General features: G+C 43.7%; 1 protein-coding gene across 1 annotated transcript in view; it reads left to right on the top strand.

Annotated features, from left to right (window-relative positions):
- Positions 1 to 24,116, top strand: part of JHY (junctional cadherin complex regulator) — a 75,868-nt gene that overhangs the window by 18,889 nt on the left and 32,863 nt on the right. The window contains exon 3 of the mRNA XM_073603207.1: positions 9,800 to 10,274. Coding sequence (XP_073459308.1) covers positions 9,800 to 10,274 — 475 coding nt within the window. The remainder of the gene's footprint in view (positions 1 to 9,799; positions 10,275 to 24,116) is intronic.

Genomic DNA, 24,116 nt, shown 5'->3' with positions numbered 1-24,116 from the left:
AATGGCAGACAAGTGATTTAAACACGACACATCTCATGCCAGACACACAGGGATTAGACAACGCTAAATGTTTTAATGGGATTCTTCGCTAGTTTTGGCAAAGAAAAGGCAAATTTACACCTCAACGACATCTGCCTGTCTTGTCCTGCAACTGCTTAGATCCATTTACTGCACCTCTTCAAACCGATCTCATCCATACACAGCAGATGCTACCGGTTAAGCCATCTGGAAGAGGTCGCTTCCCTCTTAACGCTACAGGAATCTCACCATTGCAATCAGAAACAAGCAATTATTCTGTTGTGGTGACATGTCAAAAGGTGATGTCATTTGCAAGTGAGAAATGTTAAAAAAATATATATTTTTTAAAAGAATTAATGATAGCCACTGCTTCGCATCTCCCCAAATGTTTTTTTTTGGGAGCATGAAAATATTTTCCTATAAAGTGTACACCTCCTGAAATATAGCTTACGGTCTTGGCCTTAAAGTGGTTCTAAAGCCTCAAGGTTTTTTACCTTAATGCTTTCTATGCATTAAGGTAAAAGAAACTTCTATGTCACAGACTTGTCCCCTCACCCCCCTTATACTTACCTAAACCCCATTGCGATCCAGTGCTGTGCATGAGAGCTGCAACTCTCCTCACTTTGTCCCTCCCCCCTGGGCAGATGGAGATCAGCGAGAGTCATTGGCTCCCGCTTCTGTCAATCAATTCCAGTGACGAGGGAGTGGGGGGCGGGGCCGAGTCCTGCTGTTTATGTCAATGGACGCAGCAGTAGGGCTCAGAAGCGAGCCTGCATGAGTGCCCCCATGGGAATCGGTTTTCTATTGGCGTTACCGGCAAGAGAGGAGGAGCCAGGAGTGCCATCAGGGGACCCCAGAAAAGGAGGATCCGGCCGCTCTGTGCAGGCAAGTATAGACATGTTTGTTATTTGAAAAAAAAATTGTTTTACAACCACATTAAAGCCAAACTCCAGGCATACAGAAAATATACACCTTAATGTAGCTCTGTTTTTATTAATATATAATGGAATGTATTACTTTAAATGCAAAATAATGTGAGCAGCTGAACTTGTCAGCCTCTTGCGGCCTTTGTACAGCAGAGCTTAGACTGATGGAGGGAGGAGCAACACAAGGAACCAATCATGGGCACTGCAGTGGAAGGAGCATGTCGATAGGTGGGGAAAGCAGAGTGACAGAGGCTCATCTGTCTGCTGCTTCTCCTGCTACTGCTCAGGAACTGGGACAAGACCTGTAAGTGCTACTTAACTACAGTGGTGGGGGGATGGACTGTGTGAGTGGGGGACGCTGCGGTGATTGGGGGGGGGCTCCGATGTGATGGGGTCACTCATCTATAGGGGGGCTATGGTATATAGGAACAACTGATGTGATGGGGGGGGCCTCTTATGTATAGGAGGCCTCTAAATGGATAAGGGGTATCTAATGTGAAGGCGTGCCTCGTCTTAAGAGGGGACTCTGATATGGTAGGGGGCTTCAGATGTGAAATTGCATTGTCCCAGGCTCAGGTTTCCCATCGATAAGCAACGTTTATATTTTTCTTTTATATTTTTGACTGTGGTTCCTCAAGTTATTGCATAATTTATAGGCTGAATTCACGCCTGGGTGCTCTGAAAATGAGGCAAAATGCACACCGTGCTTGTGGTACCATTTTTTCTTAATAGCACCCCGAATGTGCTGCATTTGTCACAAATAGACACGCATTGCCGAATACACTTGGTTTGGTGCCAAAATGTGGTACTTGAGCTTCTTTGGCACATTTTCTGTGCGACAGGCACCCCATTCTGGTCAGTGAGCTGTTGCACCGAAAATGTGCTAAAACGCGACGCATTGCCACTCTCAGATGTGGAGGTAGACTTAAATGGTGGTGTGGCTGAAAAAACAGTTGAGAAATGCTAGTATAGAACATACTTCCTATGCCATTGAAGCCACACACAGGACAGGATAGAACTGGGCTTAAAGCAAACCTCTGGCTAAACAACAGAATCAGGTGAATGATGACATAAAGCTGTGGGCATACAGTATAACTCCAAACACCTGCTGATTATAGAATTTATTATATAATAATATATTTTGAAATCCCTGTGCTTTTAAAATATGTATTTCTGAAGGGACATATATCTCTTAACTTGCCTTTATTACTCTAGCACTACCCAGGCCACCCACAGATGTATTAGTGAAGCATATACCGCACCCCTATACCACAATGCCTTGTCCAGGACTTTAGCCACCACAGAGTAAAGCACAGCGGATAAATTTCACCTTGATTGGATCTAATATCAGCATGAAAACTTGGTCAGATTAAAATGCATCAAAGTTTTTTTTATATATTGTGATCCTAATGAAATGTAATGTAAAACTTTACCACCATAATTCAGACCCTTGTATGGTGTAGGATGGGGATTTTGAACCTAGTGTGGTGGAGGGTAATGTATTAGCTTAGTACAGCCATTCTCAACTAGGGTTCCCCCATAGGCTGATAGGGGTTCATTAAGCTTTGTCTGATTGATCTCCCACCTGATCATATTTGCATAGTTCCAGGTCTAGCACCACTTGGCAGGACCAGCAGCATGATGCCAGAGATCCTTTTAGCTGTCTGTAAGGGTGGCATTCTGATCACCAATGTAAGGTGCGTTCTTCCCAATGACCACCATTCTAAGGAGGATTCTTCCCAATGACCACCAATTGTAAGGAGGATTCTTCCCAATGACCACCAATTGTAAGGAGGATTCTTCCCAATGACCACCAATTGTAAGGAGGATTCTTCCCAATGACCACCAATTGTAAGGAGGATTCTTCCCAATGACCACCAATTGTAAGGAGGATTCTTCCCAATGACAACCATTGTAAGGAGGATTCTTCCCAATCAACCACCATTGTAAGGGGCATTCTTCCCAATCAACCACCATTGTAAGGGGCATTCTCCACTGACCATCAATGTAAGGAGGATTCTCCTCACTGATCACCATCGTAGGGAACATTCTCCTCACTGCCAACCATTGTAGGGAGCATTCTTCCCACTGACCAACATTATAAAGGAGGATTCTTCCCAATGACCCTCATTGTAAGGAGGATTCTTCCCAATGACCACCACCAATATAAGGAGGATTCTTCCCAATGACCACCACTGTAAGGGGCATGCTTCCTAATCTAAGGAGTAATCTTCCCAATGATCATCAATGTAATTCATTTTAGCAGGGGTTCCGAGACACAAAATCATTTTTCAGAAAAGCTCCACTTTTCATCCTTAAAAGTCTTTTAGCTCCAGCCCAGTGACTGTACCTAGGCTGAAATGAAGTCATCAGTCTTCTGCAGGTAGGAGTAAGCACTTCCACAGTCTCCTTTCCCCCAGTGATCAGACTGCAACATTGTAGCTCTGTAGAATGACCCTAAACATACATCGTCAGCCCCAAACACAGAGTCAGTAGGAGGATTTGTTTCTTTATATTATTTAGACAGGGTTAACTGTTAAAAATTTTGCGGAAAAAATATCTTGGAAGTATAAAAAATAAGGACCACAAATGTCCTTTTACTACAGAAATAATGAGCCTGTTTACAAAGAAAGAAACCATTGCAATGCAAAGCGGCTATTTATTAAAAGATAAATTGCTAAATATTCAATTTAATAATGTTTATTTACAAGACACCTACCACACGGCACAGCGCACAAAGAAAATAACTCAACTAAGTGAAATCTATGAGATTATCACAATGAAAAAAAAGACATTTCTGATTAACAGGAGAGGAAACAGTTTGAGGTGTAAAAATTCAATATTACCGGCATTGATGTAAAACAATTTCTCAACTTTAATTAAATGATTATTTTGCTTAATGACTTTACTTCCAGACGGGCTTAAATCGCTCAAATTACAACAAGGGACAATTAGAAAGTGACACCCGCTTTCATATCATCATCTGTTTATAAAGCGGGACTCTGCTATGTACTATTGGATGTAATTTGACAACTTACCCATAATCCTTTGCTCTATACAGTAATGAATCTCTCAAAGGGTTTTATGAGCTATGAATATATATATGTAGCGCTGGTAGATTTGCAATCTACCGCATGTTAGGTAAATGTAGTAAATTGTGCGTTAGGAAGGTTAAAGTTTGCTTCTGTTCCAGCTTGGCTGACGTTGTGTGTATTTCCGTGCTGACCGGTGGGTGTCGCTGTTGCCACTGGTCAGGGTTGGAAAGGCAACGTGTTGAAGCGAATGGATGCTCCTCTGTCTCAGAGGCATGCTCGGTGGAGGTGGTCCTCCGAGTTGCATTCTGGGCGAGGGTATTTATGGGACAGACACCATATTTTGGGGTTTGTTTTACAGCCACCTGCTGGCCCTCCTGGCCGACAGGTATGCATTAAGGAGCTACCTTGTGGTCCTCCGTTCGGTAGGCCCACGATACAGCGGCGTAGGGGTGGGTCCAGAGGCTTGTTTGGGGCCTACCACCGCGGCCGAGGAATGGTCCTGAGCTGTCGGTCCTGTGTGACGAAGCTGGACAGCCGAGGAGATCCCAGGGGAGGACCCGTCTTGAAGAGATCATGCGGCGTGCTGGTCTGTAGAGGGGCCTGGTGACTCGGTTGAAGGACGTATCCAAGAAGTAATTATACAGCATAGTGTTTCCGGCTTGGCTTAAAGGTTCAAGCACTGTGACTGACTTTCACTATAGAGAAACCTATACATCCTGTGGCAGAGGATTGTACGGATTTTGTTCCCAAACAAGTCTGTGGCAGAGACTTTGATTCGTGCTGCGTGCTGGCTGCTAGACCGGTGAGAGAGGCCTATCCAGACGAGCAAGGAGTGTGTCCCACGAGGGGAGCACATTTCAAATAGTACTTGAATTCTACCAGGACATTTTGTCAAGAGAACCCTACCAGAGAATATTTGAGTTTCTTCTGCAAGTTTCCGTAATTTCTGTAATTTCCGTACAAACTCCTTTAAAGTTACCACTACTATGTATTTGAGAGCGTGCTCAGAAGAAATCTAAACCCAACCATTTTGCCATGCAGCACTGGGGTCCCTGGTTCAAATCCCTCCCAGGACACTCTCTGCATGGAGTTTGAATGTTCTCCCTGTGCTTGCATAGGTTTCCTCAGGGTACTCGTATCTCCTCCCACAATCCAAAGACATGCTGGTAGGTAATTTGGCTCCTGTTTAAACTGTCCTTAGTAAGTGTGTGCATGTGAAATAGGAACCTTAGATTGTAAGCTCTTTGGGAGACTGATGTGTAGGGATGCAAAAACATATTTGGGGGGCACACCCTAAAATGCGTTTAAATTCAATGGTGCTGCTCTAAGACCAACAAACAGTACAAAGCAGATTACAGCGCACACATTCAAGAATGACATTTCCTGCAAGGCTAGTTAAAAACACCTGAACATATTAAAAAAAAATACGGGGGTTTGGTCACACTATATGTTTATATAGTGCTAAGCCCACTTACTGCGACAAAGTACCCCGAATTAGTGGGTCCTACCCTAGTAATAGAATGGAAGATCCTGCGTCTCAACCATGGGAGCTGAACTCCTGTGGGAGTGGGAGAACTTTGTCGCAGTAAGTAGACTTAGCACTATATGACCATATAGTGTGACCAAACTCCCGTATTTTTTTGAATATGTTCAGGTGTTTTTAACTAGCCTTGCAGGAAATGTAATTCTTGAATGTGTGCGCTGTAATCTGTTTTGTACTGTTTGTTGGTCTTATAGCAGCACCATCTTGAAGTTAAAATGCATTTTAGGGTGTGCCCCCCAAATATGTTTTTGTATATTGTAATCGAACCTGACCAGGTTTTTTGGGCTGGGGCACCCCTCCCCCTCTTCATTACCTCTTCTTTAGTGGCCACCAGTGCATACAAGGAATACCCTTCAGTTCTCCCACATAGAGGAGTTCAGCTCCCATGGTTGAGACGCAGGATCTTCCATTCTATTACTAGGGTAGGACCCACTAATTCAGGGTACTTTGTCGCAGTAAGTGGGCTTAGCACTATATGACCATATAGTGTGACCAAACCCCCGTATTTTTTTTAATATGTTCAGGTGTTTTTAACTAGCCTTGCAGGAAATGTCATTCTTGAATGTGTGCGCTGTCTGTTTTGTGATGTGTAGGGATGGGCGAATGGTTCAGTCCGAGCAGGAGTTCGGGCCGAATATTGGTCTTTCGCTCGATCGACGAACACCTGAATTATCGGGGCGTTCGACCGTTTGTTTGGCCCGCCGAACAACCACAGTGCACTGTGCCGCAGCACAGTGCATTGGAATCCCTGATTGGCTGAAGCAATGAAAGCTTTGCCGAACCAGGTCACAGAGCACTGTCAAAGCCATGATTGGACGCTGTCATGATGACTCTATCCAATCATGGCTCATTGCTCTTAGTCCCGCCCCACACTATAAAAGTATTCTTTCAATAGCGGCCATTTTTAGTGTGATATTGGCATTAAGAGAGCTAGAACAGGGCTCTGTTCAGTGCTACTAGAGAGAGTTAGTGTACTATTTTGATTCTATTGTCAGAGTAGAATATCAGTTTAGTGTGAATCTAGTGATAGTTCAGTCAGTGTGAGTGGAGTGACCACCATTCATCTTTACATTAGTGCGATTCTAGTGATAGTGAAGTCAGTGTGAGTGTAGTGACCGTTTAACACAGTATATTTCAGTGCATTTCTACAAGTTTAACGCTGTATATTTCAGTGCGTTATGTGCCATTTAACGCAGTAGATTTCTGTGTGTTCGTGCACATTTAACGCAATATATTTCAGTGCGTTACTGCAAGTTTAATGCCGTATATTTCAGTGCGTTACCTTCCGTTTAACTCTATATATTTAAGTGCGTTACGTGCCATTTAACGTAGTATGTTTCTGTGCGTTAGTGCTCATTTAACGCAGTATATTTCAGTGTGTTACGTGCCATGTAACACAGTATATTTCTGTGCGTTTGTTAAATGTGCACTAAGTATATGTCAGTGCATTACTGCACGTTTGACACAGTATATTGCAGTTTTACTGCAGTATATTATAGTGTATCGGTGGAGTGTGTCATATCCACATCCTTATTACATTTTGTTAATAAGCCGTTGCTTACATAATAAAGAAATCTTGCAGGGAAAATGTCATTTGTTGGGCTTTATAAATGCAATTATTGCTGCAGCAGCTTCTATACACAGTACAGATGTGCAACTTTACATGTAGAATTAATGTACCCCCCAGGCACTATATTGAAAGGAATGAATTTTTATGCTTTCACTTTCACTAAGCATCAATAAATCACTGCTCATTTAAAAATTACGTTTTTTACAAACTTTTTTCATTGATACATGTCCTTCAGGGCAGTACCCGGACCCTCATAACCATTTTATTCACAATTACTTGCATATAAGCCTTCAAATTGGACACTATTGACTTTTCCAGTTTGGGTCCCATAGACTTCAATGGGGTTCGTTATTTGGTTATGAAACTTTCACGATGTTCGAAAGTCATGTTGCGAACCGAACAGGGGGTTGTTCGGCCCATCCCTACTGATGTGAAATGTAAAGCGCTGCATAAAATTATTGACACTATATTGATGCCTGTAATAATAACCATTTCAAAAAGTAATTTTCAATCTTTTCAAACCTGCAGCTTTTGCTAAAATAACCCTTGGGTGATCCTGCCGTAAATGTCCTTGTTCAGGCACTTCCTGTTATAATTCCAAAAGTTCTCTTACTGCGCTATCCCAAAAAAAATGAAAATTAGTATACCATGTAGTGATTTAAATATCTGTGAATAAGCTGCAACTAACAAATGCAAGACACACACATTACAAACAATATTCAAAATAATAAGCTATATATCAAACCTGCATGAATCTTGTGAGTCATGCCAATACACATATGTATGCAAAGTGTTGCTGTCACCCGTGATCAGTGCACATTAAAAAAATCAAAAAATGAATCAAAACAGTCAGTAAAAAATATTTTTGTATATAAGTCCGTCACAAAAAACTAGTGAAAAAAATGAACATTAAGTCCACTGATATAGACACTCTCCCAAGAGATGGATTAAAGATTTTAATGTAGATAGTGACATGCAATTCCAACACTGGACGTATTAAGTGTGAGGATAAGTTGAACAAAGGTGCCTCCACCACAGATAATACTGCCGCTTACCAGCTCCCTGTTATAACTTCCTGTTATAAGGGGACAACGCTCTGTCCCCATTTCCCAACTGTGATCCTGTATACGAAGCAAAAGAGAAGTTCTGTACAGCCGCATTCCGGAATATAACCTTCATTGTAAAAAATCCAAGAAATACAAGCTACAGCAGAAAATGGGACAAACGAGCTGACGCGTTTCACACTTAACAATGCTTAGTCATAGCTGTGATCCTGCATGGTCACCATGTCACTCAGGTTTCTGATGGAGACTACAGATGGCCTTTTCAACATACACATTACTGAGGCATGATCCACTGTTGTCAATCAGGAAATCTGTACTGAGAAATGGCATGCAGCCGTCACTGGAGTACATGCAGACAGGAAGTGGCTGCAAAGAGACTGCAGGAGATCAGGAGCACCGATGTGCAAAAAAAAAAAGACAACTGTTTATAATACACAGTGCACAGGGCAAACTTGTCACCCAGTCTTCCATCCAGTTTGTATCCAATTAGGTAGACCCTCATACTACTTTCACTATATTACCAAAAGTATTGGGACACCTGCCTTTATATACACACACACACACTTTATTGGAATCCCTGTCTTACTCCGTAGGGTTCAATATTGATTTGGTCCATCCTTTGCAGCTATAACAGCTTCAACTCTTCTGGGAAGGCTGTCCGCAAGGTTTAGGAGTGTGTCTATGGGAATGTTTGACCATTCTTTCAGAAGCACATTTTTGAGGACAGGCAGTGATGTGGACAAGAAGGCCTGGCTCGCAGTCTCAGCTCTAATTCATCCCAAAGGTGTTCTATCGAGTTGAGGTCAGGTCTCTGTGCAGACCAGTCAAGTTATTCAACCCCAAACTCGCTCATCCATGTCTTTATGGACCTTGCTTTGTGCACTGGTCCAAATCATTTGGTGTGGGGGGGGGGGACTTCCCAGTGCCTGACCCCACAAATGTGCTTCCGGAATAATGGTCAAACATTCCCATAGACACACTCCTAAACCTTGTGGACAGCTTTCCTATAATGCCTCATACACACGATCGGATTTTCCGGCAACAAAACTGTGGATTTTTGTTCGAAGGTTGTTGGCTCAAACTTGCCTTGCATACACACGGTCACACAAATGTTGGCCAACAATTATGAACGTGGGAACGCGGTGACGTACAAGACGTACGAAAAGCCGAGAAAAAGGAAGTTCAATAGCCAGTGCGGCTCTATCTGCTTGATTCCGAGCATGCGTGAACTTTCGTGGGATGGACTTGTGTACACACGATCGGACTTTCCGACAACAAAGTTTTGTTGGTGGAAAATTTGAGAACCTGCTAGCAAACATTTGTTGGTGGCAAGTCCGACAGCAAAATGTTCGATGGAGCATACACACAGTCGGACTTTCTGACAACGTTCTCACATCCAGCATTTCCCGTCAGAAAATCTGACCGTGTGTACGCGACATAAGAGTTGAAGCTGTTATAGCTGCAGGATGGGCCAACTGAATATTGAACCTTACCGACTAAGACTGGGATGCCATTAAAGTTCATGTGTATGAAAAGGCAGGCCTCCCTATACTTTTGGTAATATAGTGTGGTTGTTGGTGGATCCAAAGGCAACTGTGAAAACATGTATGATCTTCCTAATGCAGGCATTGTGTCTCTTTTAGGGCTCAGGCAGTAGAAACATCCTACTCTGAACTCAGATACGACCCAGACTGGAGGAGAAAATGGAACTTACAGGACCGATCTTCTGAAGATGAAGAGGATGCATTGGATGTATCACCCAGATACTCTGACCTTTTGTCACCAGAGGACCCAAGACACAGGCCACATGGATCGAACACCTCTGCTGTACAAGGCCAGAATGTCACCACCCTTCACAGCGATGCAAAATCCAAAATCACGACACACACAACTACACAGCCTGCCAAACACCAAAGCAGCAATGAACGCACAAGTCACGGCAGAGAGCTCTACCAAAACAGAACTACCACCAATAAAAGGGCAGATGTGGAGCCACAGGATGCAGCAAGGAAAGACTTCATAGAGAAAAACAAAGCGAGTTTAGGGGTCCGCAGCCAGAGAAATAATTCCTATCTTCACCTTTACAAGAAGAACAACGATGAGATTAGCTCAGATCAGGTACGTAACTGAGCTAAGCGCCCCTCTATTATGTGTCAAACCCTAAAGCTGAAGCTTATTCTGTTTATATTTTGGCTTACCTGGTTTCCCCATTCAACTTGTTAAGGAAATTATTAAATAAAGCCTGTTTTCATTCTATACCTTAATTTAGACACAGCTATATCATATATCATCAGCCTGCCTTCATTTCCTGTACTTACAACTTCAATCCTCATCAGTTCTCTCTCTTCCTGATCCATGCTGTCATTGCCCACCTCTCACAACTATTAGCTTTATCTGTCATCATTTAGTTCCTGAGCATTTTAGGAAAGAACACATCCCCAGTGTGCCTTTAGACATGCATGCTCCCTGGGTTGTACAGACTTTATTTGTGCAACCTGTTGTGCCATCAAGGAGAAGCATGCATGTCTAAAGGGATGCTGGGGATGTGTTCTTTCATATAATGCTGATGGCAGTGTGCTGTGACATTTACAGGATCCTGCTGGCTCCTCCCAACAAACTCAGAGCAAAGGCTGGCAGACAGATCTGTTGATGACATCACTGGACCTCTGAAGAAGTATTTCTTAAAAATTAAATGAAACATTTGAAAAATTGTAATTATATGTTGATCGGGTTAAGGGGGCAGAGGAATAACAAGGGAAGGTGTTATATGCATACATTACATTATAGCTTTAAAGTTTTATTAAATTTTAGATTCTTAATTTCCTGTCTTGGAGAGAAGCAGGAAATAAAAAAAAAAAAAAAAAAAGACATAGAAAACACTCACCAAAGCGAGTGTTTCCCGCGTTAGACAGTTGCCACGGAATACTTGCTCCCATTGGACAATTTCCCCTCACCTCCTGTTCTGGTGACAACTAAAAAATGTGGAAATTTCCCTTCTTAGTGACATTAGTCAACCGGGACACAGACAATAAAAACTGAACAGAGGATATAAACCCATGGGACATAACCCGCGGCCCAAGGGCCCAATCTGCAGTCTACGGTTCAAATTGGGCCCTTTGGTACTTATTGTGCGGCCCCCATATCCCGGCAGATAGACTGTGTCTCTATTCATTGACTGTCTCCTACAGCATGTTCTCAATCTACAATCCCTCCAGTAGCATGACTTCAGTCTCTGACCATCTCCTGCAGCACGGCCTGCAGTCTCTGACCATCTCCTGCAGCACGGCCTGCAGTCTTTGACCATCTCCTGTAGCACGGCCTGCAGTCTCTGACCATCTCCTGTAGCCCGGCCTGCAGTCTCTGACCATCTCCTGTAGCCCGGCCTGCAGTCTCTGACCATCTCCTGTAGCCCGGCCTGCAGTCTCTGACCATCTCCTGTAGCCCGGCCTGCAGTCTCTGACCATCTCTTGTATCACGGCCTGCAGTCTCTGACCATCTCCTGTAGCACAGCTGCAGTCTCTGACCATCTCCTATAGCATGTTCGCAGTCTCTGACCATCTCCTGTTTACCATCTCTTATAGTTGTCTGTAGTATTTATTTTAGTATATAATGCGCAGCCACTTGGTGATGTGCATGGCCACACCTAAAGCGGTAGTAAAGTCTCCTTGAGAAAGTGCAAAACATGTGCCCCCCTGCAGGTTTAAAGTGTTACTAAACCCACAACAGTAAAATCACTCTGTATATGCAGTAAAGCATGCTTGTTATACACTAAGGGGTTAATTCTCTCCATTGTGTAAAAAGGCTGTTTGATCTTGTCTTCTTCCAGAGTTCCCAATATATCTAATCATAGTACAGAGGCTAGGGGACACACTGCACATGTTCAGTTTGTTGTGTATTGCTGGAGAGTTGTTTTTTTTTTTTTCTTGGGAGAATGCATGTGATCAGCACAGGGCCAATCAGCAATCAGCACTGTCAAGACAGAGGGTCAGGGGTCCTGCTTCCTCATAGAACAATCATGGGAGAATGAAAAATCCTCCTACAAGATTTAACCAGACACTGAAAGAAGTCACAAGACTGCTATATACTGCTGATAAGAAAAGGTATTTAGTAGTTTGTATACACTAAAACGATTGCATTTCCATGTTCTGTGTAATGTGGGAGATCAGATATAGTGAATGTAGGGTCCTGGGTTTAGTAACACTTTAAAGTGATTGTAAACCCTAGAAAAAAAACAAAAAAAAAACAAAAAATAAATAAATTGCAAGACAAAGGCATAATGAGCTAGTATGCATACCATACTAGCTCATTATGAAATACTCACCTTAGATTGAAGCCCCCGCAGCCGTCCCGGCACACTGCTTTGCCCGGCGACACGTCTCCCGGAGTTATTTCCGGGTATCGCGGGCTCTGGCGCTGTGATTAGCCAGAACCGCAATGACGTCACTCCGCGCGGGAGCCGCCGGTAAGGGCACATCAGCTGAAGCAACGGCACAAACAAGCCGTTGCCTCAGTGTGCATGTGCCGATGACGTTGGCACATGCTGATACAGGGGATATCCACGGTAGCTACAGGTAAGCCTTATTATAGGCTTACCTGTAGTGAAAAGTCTGTTGCACAATTGCAGCAAGTCCACATTGCATGACTCCAGATCAACTTTCTTTGCATACATTCTGCAAGTCTGCTGCAAGTTATGGTTCAGTTATGTTGTGCAATAGTTATCCCACCACAGGGGGCACTGTGACTGAAAGTAAAAATGTCAACTAGAACTGGTGGTTCAAGTGCTCTGCAAGTGAACAACTTGCCAGTGAAAATGTGCAGCACGTTAACAAGACTTACAATTCTACACTGCCACAACATCGGATTTTCCCTGGATCAACTTTACCTATAAAATGTTAGTACCCAGTTATATTATGTACATTTAGGAAAGTATCCAGGCCTTTCTTAAAGCAATCTACTGAGCTGGCCAGAACCACCTCTGGAGGGAGTCTATTCCACATTTTCACAGCTCATACTTTGAAGAAACCTTTTCCTCTAGACGTAAAGAGTGCCCCCTTGTCCTCTGGGTTGACCGTAAAGAGAATAACTCAACACCAAGTTCACTATATGGACCCCTTATATATGTGTACATGTTGATCATATCCCCCTTATTCTCCTCTTCTAAAGAGAGAATAAATTCAGTTCCTCTGATCTTTCCTCATAGCTGAGCTCCTCCATGCCTCTTATCAGTTTGGTTGCCCTTCTCCCCGATATCCTTTTTGAGAACTGGTGCCCAAAACTGAACTGCATATTCCAGATGAGGTCTTACTAATGATTTGTACAGGGGCAAAATTATATCTCTCTCTGGAGTCCATACCTCTCTTAATACAAGAAAGGACTTTGTTCGCTTTGGAAACCGCAGCTTGGCATTGCATGCTATTATTGAGCTTATGATCTACCAAAACCCCCAGATCCTTCTCCACTACGGATTCCCCCAGTTGTACTCCCCCTAGCATGTATGATGCATATTCTTAGCCCCCCAAGTACATAACTTTACATTTATCAACATTAAACCTCATCTGCCACATAGACGTCCAATCAGACAGGGCATTGAGGTCAGCTTGTAAATTGGAGACATCCTGTAAGGACGTTATTCCACTGCATAGCTTGGTGTCATCTGCAAAGACAGAAATGTTACTTTCGATCCCAGACCCTATATCATTTATAAAGATATTAAAAAGTAAGGGTAAATCAGTATATTAAGAAAGTTGACCACCAGTATTGTCCATCCAAAAATTAGGAAAAAAAAATATAGTTTTGTCTTAACATCATACCGAAAGACAGCTACAGTGCGGGCTTCCAGAGCAGGGAGGGCGTCCTTAGACATCCTTTCGTGTTTGCGCTGCTGGCGCGCCCCCTATGGTGCACTCTGTGATCGCCGAGTTCTTCGGACTTGGCTGATCACAGATCGGGGTAAAAGGCCAATCACAGCGGCCCTTTACCACGTGATCAGCTGTCAGCCAATGACAGTTGATCAGGGAAGTAAACACAAGCCGGTTATTGGCTTTTTTTCTCCTCATGCTGACAGCGGCTAACCGGCTTCTGTTACAGGGACATCGGTCCCAACAGTGCTGCTAATCAGTGCCACCTATCAATGCCCATCAGTGCTGCTAATCAGTGCCACCTATCAGTGCCACATCATCAGTGTCACCTATCAGTGCCGCCTCATCATCAGCGCACATCAGTGAAGGAGAAAAAATGACCCGTTTGCAAACTATGAAAAAATGTTTTGTTTTTTTGGGGGTTTTTTTCAAAATATTTGTTTTTTTTTGTTTAGCAAAAAATAAAAAACCCAGGTGATTAAATACCACCAAAAGAAAGCTCTATTTGTGTGAAAAAATGATAAAAATGTTGTTTGGGTACAGTGTTGCATGACCGTGCAATTGTCATTCAAAGTGTGAGAGCGCTGAAAATTGGCCTGGGCAGGAAGTGGGTACAAGTACCCAGTAAGCAAGCAGGGGCGGATCCAGGGGGGGCAACGGGTCAATTGCCCCCTCCGAGAATGCTGGGGAGAGGGCAGGCAGCTGGGTCCGCGGGGGAGAGAGAGAGCGGATGGCCGGGCGGGTGACAGTCTGAGACTGACTGTCAGTCTCAGACTATCACCAGCCCCCCCGGCCATCCGCTCTCTCACCCGCCCACTGTCAGTCACTGACAGTGGGCGGGTGAGAGAGCAGACGGCCGGGGGGGCTGGTGACAGTCTAAGCCTGACAGTGGGGTGGGCGGATGAGAGCGGACGGCCAGGCTGGCCGCTGGTGACATTTAGAGAGCGGCCGGGCTGCTGGCCAATCAGGGAGCCGGCGGGCGGGGGAGCAGAGAGATGACATCATCTCTCACCGCCCGCCCTGCATCCCTGCAGTTCCGCCCTCACTGTGCAGGTAGCCACGGGCAGCAGAGAGATTACATCATCTCTCTGCTGCCTGACTGGTAATCTGCTGCCTCACCCTCTGGGAAACAGAAAGTGACAATTGTAGCTGTAGCAGGCAAGTGACAATCCGCAACGTGTGGCAGATGATGTGGCAAGTGACAATCTGCAACTGGTGGCAGGCGACATGGCAAGTGACAATCCGCAATTGTGTGGCATGTGACGTGACAATCCGCATCTGGTGGCAGGTGACGTGGCAAGTGACAAACCGCATCTGGTGGCAGGTGACGTGGCAAGTGACAAACCGCATCTGGTGGCAGGTGACGTGGCAAGTGACAATTGTAGCAGGCAAGTGACAATCTGCATCTGGGGGCAGGTGACGTGGAAAGTGACAATCCGCAATGTGTGACAGGGGATGTGGCAAGTGACAATCCGCATCTGGTGGCAGGCGATGTGGCAAGTGACAATTGTAGCAGGAAAGTGACAATCCACATCTGGGGGCAGGTGACATGGCAAGTGACAATCTGCAATGTGTGGCAGGGGAAGTGGCAAGTGACAATCCGCATCTGGTGGCAGGCAACGTGGCAAGTGACACGCTTGGGGCTCCCACTGATTCTGCATTATGATGAGTTGAACTATTTCATTTTATATAACAATGTAATAATAGAAAAAATGCGCTTCAATCATCCTGACACCATAACAACCATGGTGCTGTGATGATTGAAGCGCCAACACCAGCCATTTCCCTGATAAATTCCCCACAAAAAACGTATTTTCTGGCAGTGCCCCTCCTGAGACTAGATTCTGGATCCGCCCCTGTAAGCAAGTAGTTAAAAAGGAACTTCAGTGTGTTTTTTTAAGGCAGCAGTTATAAAAACTGAAGCTGCTCACCTTAATTATGGTACTTACTAATTAATTATGTATAAATAAGCATACTATAATTATCTGCTTCTGCATACGAATGACCTGCCAGCACAGGGAACTACAAGGTGTTCAAATGCTGCTTTATGTATTGACATCACCTCCTTAGACCCAGTCTGTCTAGGTAGTATGGTTACCTGCTGACTTGGCACCATTCACAGGCAGCTTTACTCTTCAATAAAAAGCAGAAGTTGAAACCAATACAGTTTTAATTGAGAAAATTGCAGTACATGGGATGTTTTACCAGTCTTTTGCACTGTAAGAAAATAAGGACTTTCCTAAGTTCTGTCTCTGCTAAGTACCAACACTGACTGAGAGAACATTTAAGAAACAGGGAAGAGCTACCTGGGACTGAACTAACTTGCACTAAGTCAGTACTCGCTTCCCCCCTCCTCTCAAAAAAGGTTGGGGGGGGAGGGAGCAAACCAGTAGGACTTCACTTTTTGAGTGAAGTTTTGCTTTAAAGTGGGAGTAAACTCCCATGGATGATTTTTACCTATAGGCAAGCCTATAATAAGGCTTACCTATATCTCCTCAATATGCATCATTTAGGAAATATTTACTTGTGAATGGGCCGGTGACGTCACCGGCGCATGCCGTTCCTTTAGAACCCTGTGCCGTGGACATCGGCCCCCACACACATACGCGGAAGTGACATTATCGCGGTTTATCCAACCAAAGGACAGGAAGACCGGGTGATGCAAGCCCTCAGCGGTGACAGCGCGCCACTGGAGGACTTATTTTTAAAGTGGAGGTTCACACAAAAATTGAACCTCCGCTTTTCGAAACCCTCCCCCCATCTGGTGTCACATTTAGCACCTTTCAGGGGAGGTGCAGATACCTGTATAATACAGGTATTTGCAACCACTTCCGGGCATAGAGTCTACGCCTCTCCCTCCCCCCCCCCCCCGCTGTCTGCTGGGAAACACACGGGTCCCAGAGACAGCAGGGACCCTCCGGATTGCACAGCACGACTCGCGCATGCGCAGTAGGGAACCGGGAAGTGAAACTACAAGGCTTCACTTCATGATTCCCTTACCGAAGATGGTGGCGGGAGCACCCAAGAGCCGAGCGACAGACCGGCTTTTGAACAGGTAAGTGTCCATATTTTAAAAGTCAGCAGCTGCAGTATTTCAGTATTTGTAGCTGCAGACTTTTAAAAAAATAAAAATAAAAAATTTGGCGGACCTCCGTTTAAGGTAAGTTTCACACAATGTGCTAGTATGCATCACTTTGCCTTGCAGGTTTAAAAAAAATATATAAAAAATAAAAACCGATGGTTTATTACCTCTTTAAGCATAATCTGCATATGTTTTGAGCAAACTTACATAATACACATAATTAACAAATGTGCATGATAAAAGGCTTTCTTTTTTTTTTAACGCATTAACGCTGAAATGAGCATTTCCATTAATCAGATTACACATATTCATACTGTACATCTCTAAGAAAAACTCTAAAAAGACCTCCGTTTCGCTTTGAACAATCCTACACTATCCGTGCAAATCGATCAGCGCTATTTCTGTGTTCAAAGAAGGAATAACGTAGAAAAATTTGTTTCCGAAATCGACATAATTTGGGTTTTAGACGTTTCTACCATATTTGCAAAATGGCCTAAATTCAGCAAAAGAGTGTAATAGTTTCTTTCACTTTACTCTTTTTTTTGAGATGCTAAGTGCATTTGTGGGTTTGTTTTTTATGCTTTTTCTCTTATTGCTTTTTTTTTTTTTTTTTTTTTTACTTGGTAATATTCCCATAATGTGAACTTTTTAGTGTTTTGATATTGTCTAAGAACCTTCTGTTTCTTTGAGAGAGAGACTCACAAGTACACAAGCAATCTCGCTCAGCCGTCCTCAGCACGAATGGCTTCCATCCTTCGCGGCCCTCACTTCAAAGGCTGGAACATAATGTACAATTTTTTAATGGCTCTGGAGCACGAGCACTCAGACAGGCAGCGCTGCGCGCTCGGCCCCCGTGTAAACACCTCATCAGAATCGTCTCCGCTTCCACAATAGCGGGCAAATGCAATTCGAGGAGGCCGAGCCTTTGATGTCCAGGATTCTGGGGCCGATTCCCAGTCCCAGATAATAACATGCTATGATTGCTTGCCTTTGTTGTCCTCTTTGCTGCAGAGAAGCAATTACAGGCCCCAATTTAGCCGAATAGACATTACACAGCTTATGATGCTCAAAATGCAATTTCATTTGATCATTTGCTCAATTTGATTGGTATTAATAGAAGAAGTTCACAAAACAGGCAGTCAGAGGTTATGGCCCATTCCTCTTTCAAAGGGCTAATGTAGAAGCATGTTTCGCCAGCCCAGTAACCTATCGTCGCACCGATACAATGCGTCAAAGCAACACGATCGTACAATGAGATAAACAAAGACTTTTTTTTTGCTTTTGGTAAATAGGATTGTATTTTACAGAGTGCTGGGAAATCACTTAATGCATAATAAGCCCGCTATAATTATCCATTTCTGCATACAGTCCACCTGCCAGCACGGGGAACTGCAAGGCATGCCGAGTGCAAGGCTATGTCGCATCCACCAGCCGCTAACGCTTTGCTCACAATCAAATTTTAGGAAAGGTTAGGTAGGTGGGTGAGGGATCATGGGGAAATCACTTATTACACAGAAAGGGCACTATAATTGCTTGTTTCTTTTTAGCGTCCCCCTGCCAGCACAGGAAACTAAGCCATGCAGGGTGCAAGGCTACGTTGCATCCACCAGCTGCTAACAATTTGCTCACAATCAGATTTTAGGAAAGTTTAGGCACACAGATTAGGGGAAATCACTTATTGTATAATAAGTCTAGCATAGGCGTGCGCAGGGGGTATGTCAGGTGTGGGGGTACAACCTAACCACTGTATGCGGTGCTAATTCCCCCCATTGCCTGCCCCCCCCCAATTGCTGCTGGCTTCCCTCCTCTCCCCACAGGACCTGCGGGGGATGTTTCAGAATGGAGAGTGGGGGAATGGGCTGGTAAATATGTAATTTACCGGCCCCTTCCTTTTCTAAATGAACACACTCACTCACCGTGTTCATATATAACCACTATGCTTCAAGAGGAACTGCAGTCTGCTCACATAATTTGTAATAAAAACATCTTTGCCCTATCTGAAGCTTCCCTCCAACCACTTTGCATATTATTTTCTATATACTGTGATTCTGTACTTGCCAAATATGCTGCAGAAATCTCCCTCCACTGAGTCTGGCTGGAACCATTTTAACTGTGAGCAGCTGAAGCTGCTGTCTGTTCACTTCCTGGATTTACACAGACACACACCTCCAGCTCTGCAGCTCTCCTTGGCCCCCTTATGACTCTCTCCCCCCCCCCCTTCCTGGCAAACTCTCTCTCTCTCTCTCTCTCTCTCTCTCTCGAGAGAGAGAGAGAGAGAGAGAGAGAGAGAGAGAGAGAGAGAGAGAGCTGTGCATGATGTCATAAGCCTAGGCTAATGACCAGACAAACAGGAAGTGGGCTGTATAAGGTATTTACTGGCAGAAAAAAAAATGTTTTACTATCCAAAGTTAAAACAACAAGAGCAGAAGATTTAATAGATGGACAGTTGAAAAAAATACTGAAGTTCCGCTTTCAGTTTGTGAATGAACAGGAAGCCACTCAGCACAGAGCACTATCCCGTTCATTCACTGTCCAGTGCAGCTGAGGCTGCAGAGAACGGCATGTGTGTTTGAGCTTTGGGGTGCACACCCTAATGCAATAGGCTGCGCACACCTATGAAGTGTAACCTGGTCCGCAGAGCCGCCAGGGCTGCAGCTGCCTGGACTGATCTGTGACAGCTCTCTCCCCGGCCACCAGTGAACAGAGGAGCGACCATATGGGGGGGACAGGAGCTGTGACAGGGCTGCCCACCACCCAGGATAAAGAGGATTATTATTATTAGTATTATTATTATTATACGGGATTTATATAGCGCCAACAGTTTACGCAGCGCTTTACAATATAAAAGGGAGACAATACAGTTATAATACAATATGATACAAGAGGACTAAGAGGGCCCTGCTCAGAAGTGCTTACAATCTAATAGGGTGGAGCAGGTGGTACAAAAGGTTGTAACTGTGGGGAATGAGCTGATTGAAGTGGTAAAAGATTAGTTAGAGACGTTATAGGCTTTCCTGAAGAGATGAGTTTTCAGGGATCACCTGAAGGTAGCAAGAGTAGGGGATAGCCGGACAGGTGGAGGTAGCGAGTTCCAGAGGACGGGAGAGGCTCTGGAGAAATCCTGGAGATGAGCGTGAGAGGAGGAGACGAGAGAGCTTGAGAGTAGGAGGTCTTGAGAAGAGAGGAGAGGATGATTTGGGTGATATTTGGAGACAAGATTGGTGATGTAGCTTGGGGCAGAGTTGTGAATGGCTTTGTATGTTGTGGTTAGCATTTTGAATTTAATTCACTGGGCGATTGGGAGCCAGTGCAGGGATTGGAGTAGAGGGTTGCAGACACTGAGCGGTTGGTAAGGTGGATAAGTCTGGCAGCAGCATTCATGATAGACTGAAGAGGTGATAGCCTATGGAGAGGTAAGCCAATGAGAAGGGAGTTGCAATAGTCAAGGCGAGAGATAACAAGGGAGTGAATGAGGAGCTTGGTGGTTTCATTTGTTAAAAAGGGGCAAGTTTTAGAAATGTTACGGAGGTGAATTCTACAAACTTTTGACAATTGGACTTGAGGCTGAAATGACAAGTCAGAGTCTAGGATTACACCGAGTACCCTGGCGTGAGGGGAGGGACTGATGGTTGCATTGTTGATTTTGATGGAAAAGTCATGGAGGGGGGCACGGGCGGGGGGGAATATTAATAGCTCAGTTTTAGAGAGATTTAGTTTAAGGAAGTGGCGCGACATCCATGCTGATATGTCAGTTAGTAAGTTGGTAATGTGAGAGGAGACTGAAGGAGTGAGGTGAGGAGTAGACAGATAGATTTGGGTGTCATCGGCGTATAAGTGGTATTGGAAGCCGTGGGCGGTTATCAAGTGACCAAGGGAGGAGGTGTAGATAGAGAAGAGAAGGGGTCCAAGAACAGAGCCTTGGGGGACCCCCACAGAAAGGGGCAATGGAGAGGAGGAGACAGAATTGTATGTGACACTGAAGGAGCGCTGTGATAAATAGGCAGAGAACCAGGATAGAGCAGAATCTCGGAGGCCAAGGGAATGTAGTTTATTGAGAAGGAGGACACTGTGATTGGCTGCGGGGCAGCCTGAGAGAGGAACAGCCCACCCATGGAAGGAGAACAGACTGCTGGGAGCCTCTTGGAACTGTGGGGGATGTAGTCCCCAGCAGACAGCCTTTTACAAGGAGAACTGTATGGGATTACATGTCCCAGGAGGACAGTGTGCTGCAGAGAGGAGGAAAACGAAGGAGAAGCCTGGACTAGGGCAGGCTCAAATAAGGAGGGAGAAGTGACTTTTGTAGCATGCCACCAAGATGGAGACACTGCTGTTGTGAGAGTTTTCTCTGCAGTGTCGGAGGGAGAGATCCAGTGGGCTGGAGGAGAGGGGCATCACTGGTATTGTGAGAGATTGTCACTAGAGCCCAGAGACATTGCAAACACCACTGGTTCTGGTTATCAGAGAGCAGGAGGAGGCTTTCTAACAGACTGCATAGTGGTGAGAAGCCCCTGGCCACAATCATAACTAGGGACTTAGTCTAACACTATTTACTGTGGGATAAAATATACCCAAGTGCTCCAACACAGGGCCCTGGCTAAGCCCCAACATCATAGCTCCCAACTGTCCCTGATTTTGAGGGACTGCCCCTGATTTGGAGCAATGTCCCTCATGCCCTTACTCATTTGTTCCTCATTTTGGTCTGATCTATATAGATGTGTATATATATATATATATATATATATATATATATATATATATATATATATATATATATATATATATATATATATATATATATATATATATAAAAATGTGCTTTTTATCTATCAAAAAGTGTTTCCCAGTGCTAAACCTTTCACCTGATTTCTAAATTGCTGCATGTGTAAAATTCCACAAGCCAATATAAAGGAATAGTAGTGGTAAAAAAAAAGCACTTGTGGGTTTAAACAATCTTGTTTTTTTTGTACAATTCTCCTTTAAGGGGGTGTGGCAAGGGGTGTGTCTTATACCTGCATACTTTTGCTGATAGGTGTCCCTCATTCCTATCTCAAAAAGTTGGAAGGTATGCCCAACATTTATTACCACACTGACAAGTGGGAGGGGTTTTGAAGATGCTAGTACCGCGTTTAGTTAGAACCCCCCCTAGATCTAAGGTTCAGGTACAGAAATACTTGGCCCCCTCATTGTTTGTAGCATTAAATAGGATTAGGGCTGCAACTAACGATTATTTTCATAATCAATTACTTGGCCGATTATTGTTTCGATTAATAACTTAAAAAAAAAGTGTGGTGTATATTTTAGTTAATATGTCAAGTTTTAAAAAAAGGCAATTTATTCCTAAATATCTATATGCAGTGGTAAATATAAATAACCAACTAGAACTATAACTATACTATACTTGTTAGGGAGCCAAATATCTAATCCACTTTAATAGTATATCTCTTCTGTTATTCTCAGTGGAGATATACTGTATATACTATTAGAGGAGATATACTGTATATACTATTAGAGGAGATATATAATGCATATACTATTAGAGGAGATATACTGTATATACTATTAGAGGAGATATATAATGCATATACTATTAGAGGAGATATACTGTATATACTATTAGAGGATATATACTGTACATATTTTTTTTTCTTTTTTTTTTTTTTTTCTTTTTTAAATATAAGTTTATTCAAATGCAGGAAGGCCAAGGGCCAAATAACACATTTTGGACATAAACATGCATCGAGGACACAGCCTCAAGCAACTATGCAAATGACAGAACAATAATAATGACGTCCAATACAGAGTCTTCCATGAATCAATAAAGAAGAAAAAAAAAAAAAAGATGTGAACATGCGAAAGGATACCACTCTGCTTTATTACTCATATCTGGTTAGGAAGCCCTTTTTTTTTCCTGCCATTTTCCTTTTTTCAAGAAAGAATAATAAGTCAAGAGGGTTATAGAGAAGAATTTAATGAAAGGCAAAGAGAAGGAAAAGAGAAGCAAAAGCAGGAGGAGAGGGAGACGGGGAGGCGGGGCAAGGGGGGGGAGGGAAGAGGGGTGCACGGAGTCGGTGAGCTAGTGTGTCCTGTGACAGCCATTTCTGGTTAGCCGTCTACTGTATTTCCTGAATCAGATAGGTGATTACGGCCCTCATCTGAAAATATATATAACATCCATCTTGTCCAGGTCTTATCATACAGTTCTTTTTGGTTGCGCGCTGTGAGGATAAGATCCTCCATTTTCCTAACGTCCTCTACTTTCCTCAGCCACATACCCATACTTGGGGTCCCGGTAGATTTCCATAACAATGGGATGCATGCCTTTGCCGCATCTAAAAGATGACGGATCAAGGATTTTTTGTATGCCTTACTAGACATGGTGGTTGCGTGGAGCAGAAAGAAGGCAGGGTCAGCTGAAACGGGACGTTCCCTGAACCTTTGTATAGTCTGTTGTATAGATCTCCAAAACTGCTCTAGCCTAGGGCAGGATCAAAACACATGAAGAATCGTACCCGATTCTTCGCCACATCTCCAGCAGAGCCCTGATGAAGATGGGAAGAATTTTTGTAACTTTGCGGGTGTGTTGTACCATCTGGTGAGTAACTTGTAATTTGTTTCTTGCGTCTTAGTACATATTGATGACTTAAATGTAAAGTGTAAAATATTCTATTTTTGCTTTGACGTGAGGGTACACTGTAAATCTCTTTCCCATGCCTCAAGAGTAGGTAACTGAAAATTATCTGGAGGAATGTTTAACAGCTGATATGCCAACGACAATGAGTGGGGGAGAGCACCCTCTTCCGAACAGTATAATTCGTAGGTGGTCAGTGCTCGTTCAAATTGTTTCGGAGAAGGGAGAGATCTAAGGAAATGGTTAAGCTGATGAGCTCTCCAAAAGTCTAATCGGAACTACTGTACATACTATTAAAGGGTGAATCTGGTAAATATCAGACTCAGAGATCCCATTTTTTTTATTTAAAAAACAAAAAAACAAACAATGTCTTCCTTCAAAAAAATTGTCAT

Source organism: Aquarana catesbeiana, linkage group LG10 (assembly GCF_042186555.1).
Source record: "Aquarana catesbeiana isolate 2022-GZ linkage group LG10, ASM4218655v1, whole genome shotgun sequence".
Classification (NCBI taxonomy): domain Eukaryota; kingdom Metazoa; phylum Chordata; class Amphibia; order Anura; family Ranidae; genus Aquarana; species Aquarana catesbeiana.
This window is presented reverse-complemented; position numbering and strand designations above follow the sequence as displayed.